The sequence below is a fragment of the Pygocentrus nattereri genome, chromosome 14 (genome assembly GCF_015220715.1).
Source record: "Pygocentrus nattereri isolate fPygNat1 chromosome 14, fPygNat1.pri, whole genome shotgun sequence".
Lineage (NCBI taxonomy): Eukaryota > Metazoa > Chordata > Actinopteri > Characiformes > Serrasalmidae > Pygocentrus > Pygocentrus nattereri.
Genome location: NC_051224.1, coordinates 38,423,857 through 38,441,204, shown reverse-complemented (window position 1 = coordinate 38,441,204; position 17,348 = coordinate 38,423,857). Strand labels below are relative to the sequence as shown.

General features: G+C 41.3%; 1 protein-coding gene across 2 annotated transcripts in view; it reads left to right on the top strand.

The window, feature by feature from the left end:
• The window catches only part of cacna1ia (calcium voltage-gated channel subunit alpha1 Ia), a 282,477-nt gene that overhangs the window by 68,097 nt on the left and 197,032 nt on the right, over window positions 1-17,348 (top strand). For both annotated transcript variants that reach the window (XM_037544719.1, XM_037544718.1), the window contains exon 2: window positions 2,538-2,790. In XM_037544719.1, coding sequence (XP_037400616.1) covers window positions 2,555-2,790 — 236 coding nt within the window. In that variant the 5' untranslated portion in view covers window positions 2,538-2,554. The remainder of the gene's footprint in view (window positions 1-2,537; window positions 2,791-17,348) is intronic.

The window sequence follows — 17,348 nt, the reverse complement described above, 5'->3', positions numbered from 1 at the left end:
CCTCTCCAGTCTGCTGGGGGGGGGGGGGTATCCCACTTCTGACACCAATGTGTTGTCAGTGAAGAAAAAGACGCAGGAAATATTGCCCTTTAAAGGTGAACGCTCTTTTATTGAACAGGCAGCAGGGGATGATCACCACTCAGCACTACCAACTAACCAGGTCGCTTCTAACCATGCACTGCACACCACAACCTGACTTGAATAACACAAATATGCACACACACACACACACACACACACACACACACCAACAAGATATTTACAATAAATCTCTTTTCCTACAAGTGCTTTCTGATGGCCTCCCTGCACAGCTGCTCTGCATGGCCACGCCTCCCATGCTCCCATGGCAACAAGAGTCAGTTAAAGGATGCTACATTAATAATTTTTAAGATTTGAGAACACCAGCTGTCCCATACAATGCGTAAACATTTCATGACAAAAATACATTTGTTACAGTAACATAGTCATATGCAAAAGTTTACACACCCCTGATCAATTGGCATAGTTTGTTGATTTCCTAAGTGAAAATGAATCAACACATCCTTAACAATGAATGCACTTTAAAGGTGGAATTTGCTAATTTTAGTGCACAGTTTCTATTTATGTCAGTTTAACATATTAGAAAAAACTACAGTAAATACATGTTCATCTTTAAAAATATCTTCATCTACAAAAACATGTAAAGTGCACCTAAACTTTTGCATATTTATAATATTTCTACCTAATTATATAATATTTCTACCTAAAGCTTTTATTTTGTAGGTTTTGCAGCAATGACAGCAAAGATATATATTTTATATCACGCAGATAAACAAAAACAGATAACAGACAGTTTTGCTCCTTTTTCTCAAGGGTGCCATTAATTTTGCAGGCATAATTGACTCTTTTTCGGTCAGATTGTAGATCTTTAAGCACTCGGTTTCTCTTTCTGGATTTACAGCCCTAACGGTTGCAGATGTGGGCTGTTTATGCTTTGAGGAACTCTGTCACCTCAGCAGCTTCTCAAGAAAGATTCAGAGAAATACAGTGAAAATTAAATTTAGCGTACCGACTGCAGGCAGAGAGTGCTGGTGGAACGAAAATGAGGAGGAATGTTAGTCCTAATGAGAGTGGACAGGGCTAATGATGCGTTCGAACAGTCCTCTTCAACTTGGAGAATAATAATATCCAAATGTTATGGGTAACACTACACTGCTACATAACACTGACATAACCATGCCATAAACATGTCACGGCACATATCATATGCTGTCATGAGTTGCCGAGGTAGATTTCGTTCAGCAACGTACACTGCATAGCCAAAAGTATGTGGACACCTGACCATCACACTGACATGAGCTTGTTGGACATCCCTTTCCAAAACCATTGGAGCTAGAACAGCTTCCACTCTTCTGGGAAGCCTTCCACAGGATTTTGGAGTGTGATGAGGGAATTTGTGCCCATTTGTGAGGTCAGGCACGGTCTGATGTTGGACAAGAGGACCTGGCTCACAAATGTCATTCCAGTTCATCCCAAGACTATTCAGTGGGCTTGAGGTCAGGGCTGTGTGTAGGTCTCTGGAGTTCCTCTATATTAACATAACCATGCTGTTAACATGCCGTCATAAGTCATCATAACAGCATGACAATGTCACAATGTTTGACAGAAGCTGTCCTGACATGAAACCTTATGACATCTGTCATAACAATTACTGGCAATGCTTACATGACACTGTTGCATGACTGAGCACATATTTGCTATATGACACCTGCTATGGCATGTTTATGTCAGTGTTATGTAACAGGGTTCAAGTGATACTGTGGATAATATCCGTTTATGTCACCTCTGTGACGGTAGCATAAGAGGGACACACACAAACAAACAAACAGATAAACACGAATTGGAACAGCCAATACTTGGTCCATTAAAACAAGCCTGGATTGGCTCTGGATGTCATTAATATTGAGTATTTTCTAAAAGCTTTGAACCAATCAGGTTTTAGAATCAAATCTGTGAGTAACAGTGCGTGTTTCCACCTCACAGACATACAGTAGATGCCTATGAGGCCTCACGTGAAGCCTGTTTCCCAAATCTTACGCTCCCTTTCCAGCTTTCACACTTACCCAATGCGTAGGGAATGAGTGCAATGCACTGTTCCGCATGCATTATGGATTCGGTGGTTGTTTTTGGCCTGTGCTGCATAAGAGCCACATATACAACGTGCCCACCCAGCACTGGCACACACACCTGAAGTCATCAGCAGATTTCCAGACACTAAAAGCGCAGTCAGGAGCACAGCAGTTTATAGCTTGAAGGCATACTTGGTTTTTCTAAGATGCCACCTTGCTCTCCAGCCGGTTCCAGATGACTCGGAATTTAGGTGGCACAGAAGACAGTTTAATGCCTTACTGCAGGAACTGACCATTTTGCTATAAATTCCTTTTTTAACTGAACATCTTGCTTCCTCTTTAGCTGTGTCCATTTGCAATACCCCGTATACGCCAATCAGCCATAATACTAAGTTAGCTAACATCTAGTGTTCCCTTCTTTTTCCTTAGGCTGCCACTGCGTCGCCATGACGACCGAGGAGTGTCCCATGCCGCTGGGTGTGAGCCAGGTGGGGGCAGGACTGTGTGAGGACTATGGCCCTGCCCAGGGGGACGACATCATCGAGGAGGTGGGGCCCGATGACGCAGCCAGCGACCTGAGCACGCTGGTGGTGCCGTTCCCGGAGCTTGCGCCGGTGGTCTTTTTCTGCCTCAAGCAGACCACCTGCCCGCGCAACTGGTGCATCCGCATGGTCTCCAGCCCATATCCTTTCAGCCCCTCAAAATCTCCAGCACTGTGAGTCAGGACCACCTCAGGTCGCTTCCCCCAAATAATCATGAGGGGAAGATTGTTATAATATGATGCTGATGGTTGTGGTTGGTTTTTTATGGTGACTATAAGAAAGCTGGCGGTGAAACTGAGTTTGGGGACACACGTTGACCCACTATGGTCACTTTGCTTGCTTTGCCTGCATTTACATTACGGGGTAAAGTGGCGTGCATTTCGTGTGTTGACAGAAAGTGGAACAAATGTGATTATGCATGATAATGTTCATAATGAGGACAGTCAGACTGGAGTTTTGATTTTTTTGCAAGTACAGTAAAAAGGTATGAAACTGTCTCTGGGGCAGTTCCCCTCTTCTCACTGGGGTGGTGCCCTCAAGGCTCCATCTCAGTACCTTTAGTCAGGGAACATAACTGAACCATAATCCACTGAAATGATCTGTTCTAAGCTGGACTGACTCCACACACCCTGCCTCGCCTCGCCTCCAGGCTTTTACTCTACTGCTCTGTTTTAAAACATTCTGTTATGAAAAGGTACAAATACCAACTTTTCACCTGGAGAAACTTCCTTAAGGTTCACAATCAGACCTTAAAGCCACTGTTGGAGCTTTGAGGGAACGTTTTCATTGTTTGTACCTTGATGAACAAAAAATTTACCTGCACAGAACCTTCATTTCTAACAGTGTGTGGTCACCATCCAGTGGGGCCAGTGGGAGGAACATCTGAATATTAGAGGCAGGTGTGTGTGATTATACTGTGAGTATATAAATGAAGGTTCTGTGCAGGAACATTTTTCGCTCATCAAGGTACAAACAATGTAAATGTTCCCTCAAAGGTTCTACAGTGGTTTTAAGATCTGGTTGTAAACCTTAAATCAGTTCCTCCAGGTGAAAAGTTGGTATTTGTTCCTTAAAGCAGAGCAGTAGAATAAAAGTCTGGAGGCGAGGCGGGGTGTGTGGAGTCAGTACAGCTTAGAAAATATCATTTCAGTGGATTATGGTTCAGTTATGTTCCCTGACTAAAGGTACTGAGATGGACCCTTGAGGGTACCACCAAAGTGACAATAGGGGAACTGACCCAGAGACAGTTTTTCCTGAGAGTGTAGCTTGGTAAATCTCCGGGACCAGGAATAGGCACTCCAGCTTTTCACCAAACACACGTTACTAAAGGAGAAAAGTAGATTTAAAGGCAGAAATTGGTGCATCTATACTTCAGTATGAGAGGGTTAAAAGCAAACTGCCGATTCAGCTCTACCTGCTCGGACAAGCTGCGCTGACCCTCCTCTCCCTGTTAAACTTTAAAAGTTCCCATTTCTCTGTGTGCATGCCTGAGGGACGTGGACTCTTGCAGAGAGCATCTCAATCAATTTTCACGTCTCGCTGTGAGTTTGGCTGACTCGCTCATTTGGCTGAAGCCTAGCCTGAAAGCCTTTTGTTGTGGTTAAGATGGACAGAGGTGGGCAGTGACTTGTTACGTTTGCACAGTTACATGGGCTCTTGATGGATTTGTACTTTCCTGAGGAATTTTCAAACGACACTGAGTTTTTACTCCATCCTGTTTGAGTCATCAGTTCCCAATTCTGTCTTTTCGGGTTTCGTTTTATTTTGGAGCGCTTTACTGTTCCTCACACCCAACACCTTTTATTTAGACCAAAAGAGCACAAAAAAGGGAAGAAGTAGAATCTAAGACACCTCACTTGATACGCTAACAGATGCTGGATATACTCCGCAGCAGTTTTATAGGGGAACTGAGTACGTAAGTCTTTTTCGATGTCATATTTAAGCTCCATTCACCTGGAAACTTTTCAATTTTCTTTTCCAATTTTCCAATTTTCCAACTTCATGCATCCCACCATAAAGGTATTCATGCAACTTAAGTTGTCTGATTGCATTCGTTTAACAGTGCATGTAAGGTATAAACAGCAGAAGCCAATTTAAAAGGCAATTCCTCTTTTCGCATAATTCAATAGTTTAGGCAGAAAGAAAGTCATTAGGAGTGGTTTGGTGTGCAGTTGATTGTACAGACTCAGATTTCTTTACAGTGGTGATGATGGGAACCCAGGGATCATTGTGACTGCATCACAAATATGGACATTTTATTCATTCTTTTTTTTTTTTTTTTTAGTGACCCTTATTAGTCCCACAACGGGGAAATTTCACCTCCGCATTTAACCCATCTAGGCAGTGCAACACCACATACACACTAGGGGACAGTGAGCACACTTGCCCGGAGCGGTGGGCAGCCCAATCCGCAGCGCCCGGGGAGCAGTTGGGGGTTAGGTGTCTTGCTCAAGGACACCTCAGTCATGTGCTGTCAGCTCTGGGGATCAAACCAGCGACCTTCCGGTCACGGGGCTGGATCCCTGACCTCCAGCCCACGACTGCCCCCATTAACCATAAAAATACACCCTACATGTATTCCTCCACCATGAACGTACATGTTTGAGGTCAAAACCTTCTCAAAAACAATGTCTCAGATACCAGGCAGTGTACTGACCCCTTACCGAGCCAAAGTTTTATTGCACCCTTCTATAACCTAAGAAAAGCTCCATTAGTTGGCATTGAAGTCCCTGTAGTTATAAGACAGTATGTAATAAGAAACGAAAGGGGTTAATAAGCAGAGATTGGATAGCAGAGGATGGGATGGGGAATTCCTAAGATGGTTCAATTAATGGTCAGAAGCGTTCCCGTATGAGTTCAATTTAGCATAATCTGAAATGTGGTCCGGTGACAGGTTCATGCGTTGATTCCAAAAGGCTTATGGATCAGAAATGCTCAAACGAGAGCGGCCTTTATTAAGTCAATCAAACAAGCGGCTGTTAATAAGTAACGATCAGAGAGGCTGATTATCTGAGGGCAGGAAAGAGGCGACATTCATTTTTAAAGTTTTCACGTAGAGCCTAAATGGCAGGGCAGATTTATGACTTGCTAGGATAATGTAACATTTAGCCGTTCAGAATTAGCACCGCTCTAAATGCTATAGGTTAACAGGAGTGCCGAGGTTCACAGAAGTTAATAGATGTAGACTCCCGAGCCTGATGATGTGTTTCAGCGCCGAGCTGTGAGGTCAGTCTCGTCTGATGGACAACGTGAACAGACCTATGAAGTCATGCTGTCATTATGTAGCCGCAGCATGCTCGTATTAGGGCTTGGACATTCTTGACCACACATATTGCAAAGATAATATATTTTTCTGTACATTTCTATTTGATTTTCTCCCAAACATCTATATGTATGTCGCTGCTGTCGGAAGAAAACCTCACATCTCCGTTTTTATCATTTTTCAGTTTTGACACCACTTGAAAAAGCCTGTTGTTCTTTACATCGTGTCTAAATTTAATGAAGAAAGGACAAAAATAAGTGGCCCAAAATGACTTGGAAAAATCTCTGGTTCCATTGACTTAGATTGAAAGTAAAGTAGGCTTTTTCTTTCTCCTGTAAAGTTACCATTTTGGAGATGCAAGATTTTCTTCTGGCAACAGCGACGTGACACATGCAAGATCAAGACTTAAGACTCATCAAAACACCAGCAGACTTTGCCAAATGTGGTCGTAAAGTTGCTCTGGCAGGTTTAGCTACACTTTGAGTAACTGTTGTTACATAATAGAGCTGTAGTGCAGCATTTAGAGGTGCTTTTCTTAGTGCTGCTTCTTGCTGTGATTCACTGTTGCTAACGCCTGGCCCACAAAGGATAATTGGGCCATATTTTTGGGACAATGGAGACAATCATTAAAGGTGGCTTGATTTCAGGTTCATCTTAAACAATGACCTGCCTGGATTGTCCTGTGTTTGGGGTACATATATACCAATCTTTACCTTTCCACTGCACTCACAGTCCAGTCATTAACGATCTTCAATCATAAATACTGCTCAATATTTATGGTATGACCTCACGTTTTTGTCTAGGGCGCTTTGGGATCAGTAACGTGGCAATAAAAGACTGATCTAATGATGATGGATTAAAAGGTGGAGGAACTGACCAGTAGAGCTTTTGAAGCCATTTCATTAAAGCCAACCAAAATAAACTGGTGTGCTATGATACCGAGTACCACTTTGACTTGGAAGAGTCAAACTGTGGACAGCACCGAAGAAAAGATCAAAGCAAAGCCGAACCATGCTTGCCTCTAGTAACGTAGAACTGCTAATTCACCCTTTAAACCTGACGATCAGCGCTCAGACTGCTGGTCACCATAGCAACACAGACAACAGTCTCGCCTAGCTAGTAACTGATGAAATGGCAAAAAGGAAGGTTTAAGACAAACATTGATCATTTGGAGATGAATGAACTTATTAGTGTTTATAATCACTCCAGCTGGTTTCCTTCTACGTTTAATCTGCAACAAGAAACTGTCAAACACTAAAAAGTCAGTTTTTCATTTGCCAGCTTTCCCATTCCACCTTAAAAGGTGCAGTAGTACATTCTGCCTCCTCAGTCAGCATTTAAGTTGGAACGGAAAAATCCAACAAGAAGCTGGCGAATGTGACGTGACTTCAGCCTCATAAAAAAATCTAACTTTTTGAGAAAGCTGAAAAGTTTCCTGCTGGAGATGTGAGAAAAGCAGCTATAAAGCTTAAAGCAGAGCAAAGTAAGTGCATTATTTTTAGCCTATACTGGTACATTAGCACCCACTGAGACATATTTACATCCAACATGGTAAACTGGACATAAAATATCGAGGCTCCCAAGGCGGCTTGATTTTTGTCGAAAGTGGCTTTTCTTAACATTTGGGTTGCGACCCCTGGCCTAAGGCCCTCAGACCACCCCATTAGCTACACCCCCTACTTTGGTGTCCTTTGTATCAAAATTATCAAAGACATTAAAGAGCTTTTTTCCTGCCAATGTACCTTGTTGCAATCATGAGGTCATGAAGTCATAAAGTCATGCATTCCCTTCGATTTCATGGTTTGAAAAATCCATAAACACTGCGCAGTGTAACTGTAGATTGGCTGTAGGAGAAGGCAGCCGGTCACCTTCAGCAGACTTATTATTACGCCCTGCATATGTCAGCCCTATACCCGCGGAATAGCAAATATGACAAAGCCCATCATCGCAGTGGAATTATCGTATTCCAAACCTTTAACTCACTACTTGGAGGAGATTAGAATCTGTCAGCGCTCTCAGGACCACTTTGAGCTTTCAATTCAGGCTTTGACCCTTTTTCTTTTTTCCTTCTGTTCCTTTCTGTGGAGAATAGAGAATGAGCAGGCAGTGATGTCTATTAAACCGGTCCGTATAAGGATTCTGCCAGAACTTTGCGCAGTACAGACCATAATCATTACATTTGCGAAGTACGTAACATATGAAAGATGTAACTTTTGCAAAAGGCAGTCTTTGATGTGATATTCTATATGTCCAAAAGTTTGTAGACGTCTGCTCATCCAGTGTTTCATCTGAAATCAAGGGTTTTAATAGGCCAAAAAGGGGGAAGTCTTTGAGTAGTAGATGTTGGAACATTGCTGTAAGGATTTGATCGCATCCAGCCACAAGAGTATTATTGAGTTTTGGACAGAGCTCCATCACTCCATAAATGCAGTTTTACTGCTCCATAGTCCAGTGCTGGGGCATTTATACCCCTCTAGCTGATGCTTGGCATTGGGAATAGTGACTTTTGTGTGCACCTGCTCCTTTTACGTCTGAGCAGACTTGTCTGCTTGTAATGTAAATGATTGTAAGCAAAGTTATCTGCCAGCACATGCGGTCATTTCACAAGATAATCTTATTTACAGCTGCACGATGTAAGTTTTGGGGATTTGGAGACCTCTCTGGTTGAAATGTGTAATTGCATGCACAGTGTGACAGAACATTCTGTAGCGTGGGTTGTGCGGCGAACCCCTTTTCTGAGCTGATGAATCTGAGGATTGCAAGCGCATTGAAAGAAAATGGAAAGAGAACACAGTAAGAACTTAAGGATGTGTGTTCTGAGAATGAGAGTGAATAATCTACAGTTGTCATCAGTATAATGTTGATTATGTATTTGAGGTCTAAACATCCAGCTGGACCTTCTTTCTGAGCCTGTGGCATCTGACGTTAATTCATGTCAGTTTGAAGTGGTCCTGACTCAACACTTCTGACTTTTAAATGATTATTTCAGGCTTTACAAAGTGACTCACAGCAGCATTTTATGTTTTAGCCTGTTTTATTGTCCTCCTGAATCAGAAATGCTACTTCTTTTCATTTCAACAAAACGTCTTACACAGTGCACCTTTAAAACAAGTAAAAATATCTAAAAATTTGTTAATCATTTTATAAAATTCAACAGCTTATTGAGAAATATTAGATTTATTGAGTGAAACGGCCCCAGAATGGTCTGAAGAAATGCAGTTTTGTTGCGGTAGAGGTCTGCTACCCAAATTGAGCCCGATAAAATAGTTTTTGGGCCAAGTTTGGGCCATTTTCACATATATCATCCGTTTTCTAATGAATAATTCTCCATGTAGTAGACAATGCTCGACATCTTAGACTCATGTGCGGCTGCTCTAGAGCGACCCCAATTGGCCAGTGCTGTTTATGGAGATTATACAGTATAAGCTGGATGTACGCAATTGAACGCTTGTGTCAGTGATGCAAATTTACTCATTAGAGCTCATCAGAATGGCTGTGTGGATACTTATGCATGTCAGTGTAATGAGCTTGGCGTCTCTCTATCTTTCTCTGTCTGCACCCCTCTCATTTTCACACCTCTCTCACAACTACCACTATTACTGTCATCTCGTAAGCCCAACTCAAGCAAGGTCAGACTTCTTAATTACCCACTAAAGCATGTGACAACACATACTCAGCAGTGCCTCAAATAACCCTCAATAGTGTGAAGAGAGGTGGATTTGCTCTGTTCAGTGTCAGCCCTCAGCACCTAAACACCATTAGAGTGTGTGAACAGTGCAGACAGAGGGCCAGATGTATATATAGTGCAGGATCAGCACCTTGCACCCATAATATGTGCCCACAGTGTGTGTGAATAACGGTTGATTAACTCAGAACGTAAGGTGTAGTCTAGCGGCCTTGCTGCAGAATAGGGGCCTGGGCGGTGGAGTTCAGGACTCGTGTCCCGCCTTCATGTCTCTTGTGGCAGTCGACATTGCCTCATCTCTGGCAGTTGCCCTCTTGCTCCCACTGTCGCTCGCGTCCCTCATCTGTGTTTGGGTTTCAGGCCCAAGGTTCCTGCCGGCTCTTGCAGCTGCCATCGGGAACCGGGGGACGGATGCATGGCACATTCACAGGCCTGATTCACTTTTTAAAGCACACACTCTTCCCCTGTCCCATCAACCTGCCAGATACATCACTAGGACTTCATCATTTACAAATTAAGCCCTGCCTTAGACCTTATTTTGTTGCTTGACTTGAATTCACTATCAACATTTTTACTTCCGTGTTGGTTTAGATTAATCTACATTCCTGTAGGTGTGCGTTTATAAACTGAAGCACACTGCATTTCATAGTAGGGTGAACTTGGAAGCTGCTACCATCAGCATTTCCCCCATTTGGTCACCAATTTGCATCACTGCTCATTAGCACAGCTTCGCACGGACCATCCGAAGCGCATCATTAACTGTTGCTATGCTGCTCATAACTAGTGCTGGCTGTCGTTAAAACTGAATGACTTTTGGCTGGAGTGCTGGCAGTCTGCACTCCCAGTTAGAGGCAGTGTGCATGGTGACTCACTCTACAGCTGTCTGCTTGGGATCTGATGCTTTTTGGGCCATTGACTGTACGACATTGACTAAATCTACTCGACTGGCTGCAGTTCTGTGAAGGGACAGACATTCCTGTCTTCACTCTGCTGATGCTAGACATAAAACAGCCACAGAGGAGTGGTTCACTGAAATAAGTAGTTCATTGAAAGCTCATTCACAGATGTCGTTAGTCGACTGAGACATGTTTGGTGACTGAAGTTTGGTTCTTTGGTTTTGGAGTCCAGCAATAAGGATAGTTTCTTGGGGTGAGGCTTGGTCAACAAGAATGCATGTCTGGGGTGATGTTAACAAGCCTGTTGTTAGTCTCAAGTAAACTAGCAGCACTAGTAGAACAATGAACACTCAAAGAACAATTTGCATGCTTATTTGGCTTCTTGCATGGTGAAATGGTTCTTCAGATTAACAAAGAATGTGTAGTATGTGGTTCCATATGGCACTAAAAAGGGTTCTGCTATTGTTACGATGTCAAGCATGTAACAAAAGCAGAACTGTTTTGGGTGCTATATGGAACCATTTTCAAAAAGATTTTATATAGAACCATATAGAACACATTCTACATCAATCTGAAGAATAATTTCACCATGCAAAGAACATTTAAATATGCATATGGTTCTTTGAGTGTTCGTCTATCATGAACCATCTTTTTTAAGAGTGCAGTTAGCAAAATGTTGTCATTGATGCAAGGCCCCACCCTCTTGAAGCACCAAACGCTACTCAAGTGCCATTAGCACATCCTTGTGGAGAATCTTTAGGCTGTTAAACATGAACGAGTGAGTGAGTGAATTATAAGTGACAGGTATGTGAGGTGCTTCTACTAAAACTAAAAAGCAGCTAAAATAGCTGCATAAATGCCTGTTTACTTGTGATTACTTAACAACCCAACCCAGCTTGAGGTGAGATTGAGGCTTTCTGTTAGCACCATGTTAACTGGCATCAATTATTTGTTTACAATGTTAGCCTCTTTTTTCACTGTTTTCTTTTATGATGGAAATGATGTTGCCACAGAATGTGTAGTCAGCCCATAATATCTTTAGGGTTTGTGAGACACTTGAGGTGTTGAGGTCTTGAGTGATTCCGATATGAATGGGTTCCTATGGAGCTTTGTGCAAATTTGTAAATAGCCAAATCGCTGTGGCGACCCCTAAAGGGAGCAGCCGAAAGAAGAAGAAGATTATAGAACTTTCTAACAGTGTCTTTGGTATATTCATAGCATCACTCGGCGCAAACCACAAAGGGCTGATCAGTTTGCCAACCATTCAGCCCTCAGTAGCAATAATGGTAGCATCCTACTGCACACAACCAGTTTGTTGTAGAAAAACAGAAAAATGCTGGTAAGATTTTTTAGATTTTTAACAAGAATCCATCCTGAGACGGAAATTCTTGCATGAATGCTTTTTGTATGTTTAGCTCTACTTACTCCACTCATTCTGAACTCACTTGCATCCTCTAGCCCTTCACAATAATTGGAGAACAATAGAAATTGGCCACCTTCCCCCTAAACTAGCTCTGACCATATATTCTAATGGACAAAGAACTCTGACTAAATTTGAGAATACATAAAGATATATAAGGTAAGAGAAGCCATTTTTCGTTTTCTGCAGTGTTTTTCGGTGCTTACCACTTTAAATGATTTCTGAAGCACTTTGGTCTCAGATGAACTTCCATCACTGCACAGGTCTCCTAGATGTTTTAGGGCTTGAGTGAAGGTCCCAAATAGCTCTCTATTCTAACAAATGGGTTTTGTGCTTTGACATTGAGCAGTGCTATAGTTATCAACTATTTTTTCTGTGCTTGGAAAACACACACAGTGTGTTGAGTGCAGTGGATTAGTCTGCTGGTCAATCTGTAGCTCTTTTCCAGGCTTTTCAGGCTGTGGTCCCTGGGCACTGTGTTGAACAGCAGTTAGGACAGATTGCTTTTCTGACAAACATTGCCCCTAAATGCTGGCACACTCATTTCAGAACCCTTTTCTCTCTTTCTTTCTCTCCTTCTTGGCTATCTCTGGTCTGACTGACATGTGTGAATTAACAATTGCCAAGAGGAACCATTCTTATTTTAGGAACATTGATACCTCTTCTGTTCAGCTTCCTAGCTTAGCTATTGACAGTATGGATATGGGTAATAATAATATTGTGTAAACTAAATACCACCACTTTTAGCAGTTATATCACTAACATGATGCTGGGCTAACATTGTTTTGTCAATGAATTCAATCTTGAATTTAATTTTGATTAGCCTACAACATAGCTTCTTAAACCTTTTGACTTGAGGACCCAAAAGAGTAGATAACCAATAGATAATAGATAATCATCCAAGCAAGAAATATTGCTATTCTGCTTGTGTCCCAGTTGAGAATCAATATATTTTCAAAATGTAACACACCAAAGTCTAACACTCGAAACTCAGGATGGATAGTGAGGTTACTGGCAGAGTCAGAACACAATAGTGCACAATAAGATGTGAACTCAAGACTGAGTGGTGAGCAGTGTGTGAGCACCTCTTAAGGAGGGTGCCCACAGCTGCTACCACTCAGCCTTAATTACTCAGTGCCAGCTCTTCAGCCCCTCCTGGCATCCAGAGGTGGCCTAACACATTGCCTAGGCATTTCACAAAACATACAGTTGTTGGTTAAATATTTGCACTTGATTGAAAAACACTTGGCTAACTGGCTGCTCTTTCTCTGTCTCTGTCCAAATCAGTCATATCAGCTTCATTGTTTTACAAGTTTTGATTGCAAGTGTATTAGTGGGAATATATTTATATTGACACGTGGTGTTTTCTATGTATGCAAATTGATTGAAGCTTTTCACAGGCTGTAAAAATGATACAATTTTTAATGCACTGAAAACTTCACATCAAGTCCAATGTGCTACACTCTGCAAATGTGGGAAAAAGACAAAAAGGAAAACAAAACTGATTTATTGAGCTGTCACAACATCAAAGTGGCCTGAGTGACAGAATTAAAAAAGACACAAGCAGCACAGCGTGAAGGTGATTTCAGATGGCAGTGAAGGGCTTCGAGGTGCCGCTTCGACTCAGAGATCCAAGCACTGCAAATGAGTAAATGAATTGTTATACCTTAGCTCTGATTCATCTGGAGATGAACGCATTCTGCAGCACAGCAAATAGCAGAGAAACAGGTTAACATTCTATACAGTGTTCCCAGTCTCCAGTTTCAGACTTGGACGTGAAATACAGCATCAATATGCATGCCTATATTTTCAAAATGTGACCTGCATTTTTCTTAAGCCGGCCACACACTGTACGATTGGTGACTCACACTGTACGTTCGAATGATCACACTATACGAAAATACTCTGACATGACATAATGTGGGTGCTTACTCTGCAGCTCATACAGGCAACTTCTGATAAAGCTGGTTCATTCAAAACAACATGCTGCCTGTCCACGTCCTGAGCAATAACACTGAGTCTCAAATGACTCCCTGCTCTCTACATGGTGCACTATGTAGAAATTAAAATAATGGCTCTTGCACCCATATAGTGTAACATATGTCTGATAAATAGCCATTTGGGATTCAGCCATGTGTGCACAATTCCATACTGGACAAACAGAGCACTATTTTGATGTAGAAGCCAGAATAGTTTGCACTACATGGGGGCGGTGGGGGGGGGGCTGTTTGAGACTCAGCCATTAATAAACCATGATAGAACAGCTTTGCTAACCACACTGTGCACTGGAACTAAAAACCAGGGGGTCTGCAGACAGTTTTATGAAGATGGTTGAAGAAATATCACTGCATTTTTGTCTCTGTTTATGGGCCTTCACCTCTGTAAAGGCAGCAGTTGTGGTTTTGGTTGCAACTTGCTGCCCACACTGTAACCCAAGCAAGCAAAATTTCTGACATGTCAGAAATCCATCTGATTATCCAACTGCTCGGTGAGAGCTCATTTGGACAGTTAACTGGACATCGCTTCCCCTCTCACACTGCATGGCAAACGGCCAATGAAGCTGAAATTCAGACCTATTGTGAAATTCAGTCGAACTAAAAATGAGCTAAAATTGCAAAGTATACATCTGGATTTAGACTCACCTCACAATTCACAACTACAATTCACATCTATTAACCCTCTAGGATCCATGAACTTGCCTAGGTGTCAAATTTGATGTTACTAAATCTGTTTCAGTATCTTTTTGATAACCCAGTGAAGAAATACAGTTCAGACATTTCCTGAATCTGTGGAGTTGCGCTTTCCATTCCATGTTATTACGAGATCGTACGTGACTCGCATCCAGAGTTATGAGCCCATGAAGAAGGGGCTGAGATACTCATCATCTGCCTCTCATTTTGTAGAACTGGTGGATCCATGTGTCTACCTTTTTTTGTGAAACTGACCAATGGCCACTAAGGAAACCATTAAGAACTGACCACCACACCAGAAAACCCATCATTCTTCATTCAGTCCACATCGGAGACATCAGAAGGTGCTGCACAGGTTTGGGAAAGTAGTAATGAAAAGAATGGAGCATTTTGATAGGAAATATATGAGGATCAAGTTATATGAAAAGCCTTTAAAGGAGAGCTTAAGAAGATATGAACAAATTGAGGAAATGACCTCCGACCTCAGAGGGTAAAATTTAAACATTTATATCGCTGTTGTCAGAAAGAAAACCTCATATCTCCAAAACGGTAACAGGAGCAGGAAAAGACCTACTTTACTTTTAATGGAAGTCAATGGAATCAGACTTTTTTCCAAGTTATTTTGGCCCATTTGTTTTGATTAATGAAATTTACACACAATGTAAAGTGTAACAGGTATTTTCAGATTTTGACAAAAACCGAAAAACGACAAAAAACGGAGATACAAGGGTTTCTTCCGACAAGAGCGATATGTTAGAATAGATCAGTTGTGGAACTGAGCTGAAGTTACCATGGTAAGAAATGTGTTGTTTTCATGTAGAAGCCCTAAACAAAATCAAAAAGTTTGTGTGCAACAGTATCTGGGAAGGTGTTTGTGGGCGGGGGTTTTGATAGGGCTATTGGAGAAGGAGTAGATGTTTGTACATGCTGTCTGAGAGAGAAGCTGGCTGGACTGGGATGAGTACCCTGTTTCTGGTAGGCTGACCTTGTTCTCCTGACTGAATTGGATTTTGCAATGGCTTTTTGGTTGTCAGAGCTCGTATCCACTCAGAATAAGAATGGCTCTTCAAGGCTGGAGGCGCTCTCGCACTGTCTCAGTGAAATGGGTCTTTAAAAAGGGCAGGAGGACTGTTGTAGATCAGCTTTGCCTTGATGTAAATGACTGTTCAAATAGATTTTTTTTTGGATGCTGTTATTTCTCTTGTTTCTTGGCTGAGAAACTGAGAGTGTAAGCTGACTCACAGTCTGAGCGCCTAGCCTCAAACTTTTAAATACACTTGATTCAGCTGTGCACATCATTTCTACATTAATGGAATATTAAATATCCAATTTAGCCAACTTTATTCAATTTACATCAAGTAAATACATTTTAGAACATGCTTAACAAAACAAAAGAAAAAAGGTTTTTGGTAGTTGTCATTTATTAGGTAGTGAATGCGGGTGAAAGAACATAATTTGCATAGTTTGCAGGTAGATTTTGATCTTTAGGCCTTTTCAAGAACAAAGCAGGTGAAGGTTGTTGAGTATTCAGACTTTGGATGTTTACAAGGATGTTATAATCTACTAAAGTCCTAACCCCTAAATTTTAAGTTGAAAATATTTACCTTTTGGTACTTTTGGATTTCTTTAAGTGACATTGAAGCATTTAGATTCATCATGAGTTTAATTATTACATTTAAAAAATGCAAGTTTTAATCAAATTCAAAATTTTATTCTGCATTTTAGAGCAGAAAGTGAGGCTGAATCCCTGTCCCTCATGGCCACATGGTGAGCAGGTAGATCCCATATTTTTGAAGTAGCTGTGTCCCAAAGTCTGAAAATCAGTGTGGAATGTCAAGAACTGCCCCTGCTGAAACGTATATTTTCTGCAGTTGAGCACTTTTTTTATGTTTTAATGAAATATATTTAAAAATATGATGATGATGGTGATTTTATGTGAGTACAGCTGTTCAAAGCTGTTTGCTGGTCATAAACTAGCTGCACTTTTGAGTTCTGCTCAAATTTAGCTAAAACTGTCGTTGCCAAAACAGTCGCTACCAAAACATTTGGTAAAGTTTCGTCAGTGCTTTGAATGTTTGGAGAAGAGACCAAGTTTATTGGTCAGTCATTTGTTTTAATAAAATCAACATAATTAAGTTATAGATTCACTCAAAGCACAAAGATTTTCGTCGAATATATGAACTCCTACTAAGCCCATTCAGTAAAATGACCCATATTGATCTCGCAAACATCTTTTATCACTTTTTTTTGTTGCCTTTTTACATTTTCTGCATGCTTTGAAAATTCCAGTTATCCTTTGTACTGTGCCAAAATTTTACAATGACCAGACCAACTGGACTGGTCCGACTTCACATGGAAAAAATTTTCCTGAATATGACCATTTTGGACATCCAAGATTTTCTTCCACCAGTGACGATATTTCTTCAAAGAATTTCATGGTGAACAGACTAAAAGCTCCAAAATGACTTAATGTCTTGGAGATACAAGCTTTTGTTCTGTTAGCAATAATCTGACACACCTGTCTTAAAGTATATGTACATTTTACACATATTATCAAACATAATGTGTATTTTAAACATTAAAAGAAGCTAACTGTCTTCGCCATGTATGTATTTGCATATCGCCACAGGCTGCTGTTTTTGGCAGCATCTTTGTTTGATGGTATCTTTAGACTTTGGCCTATTTGCATTAGCATAAAGATACATTTTCCAAATAGACAACAAAGCTCTGCATAAGTGTTCTGCC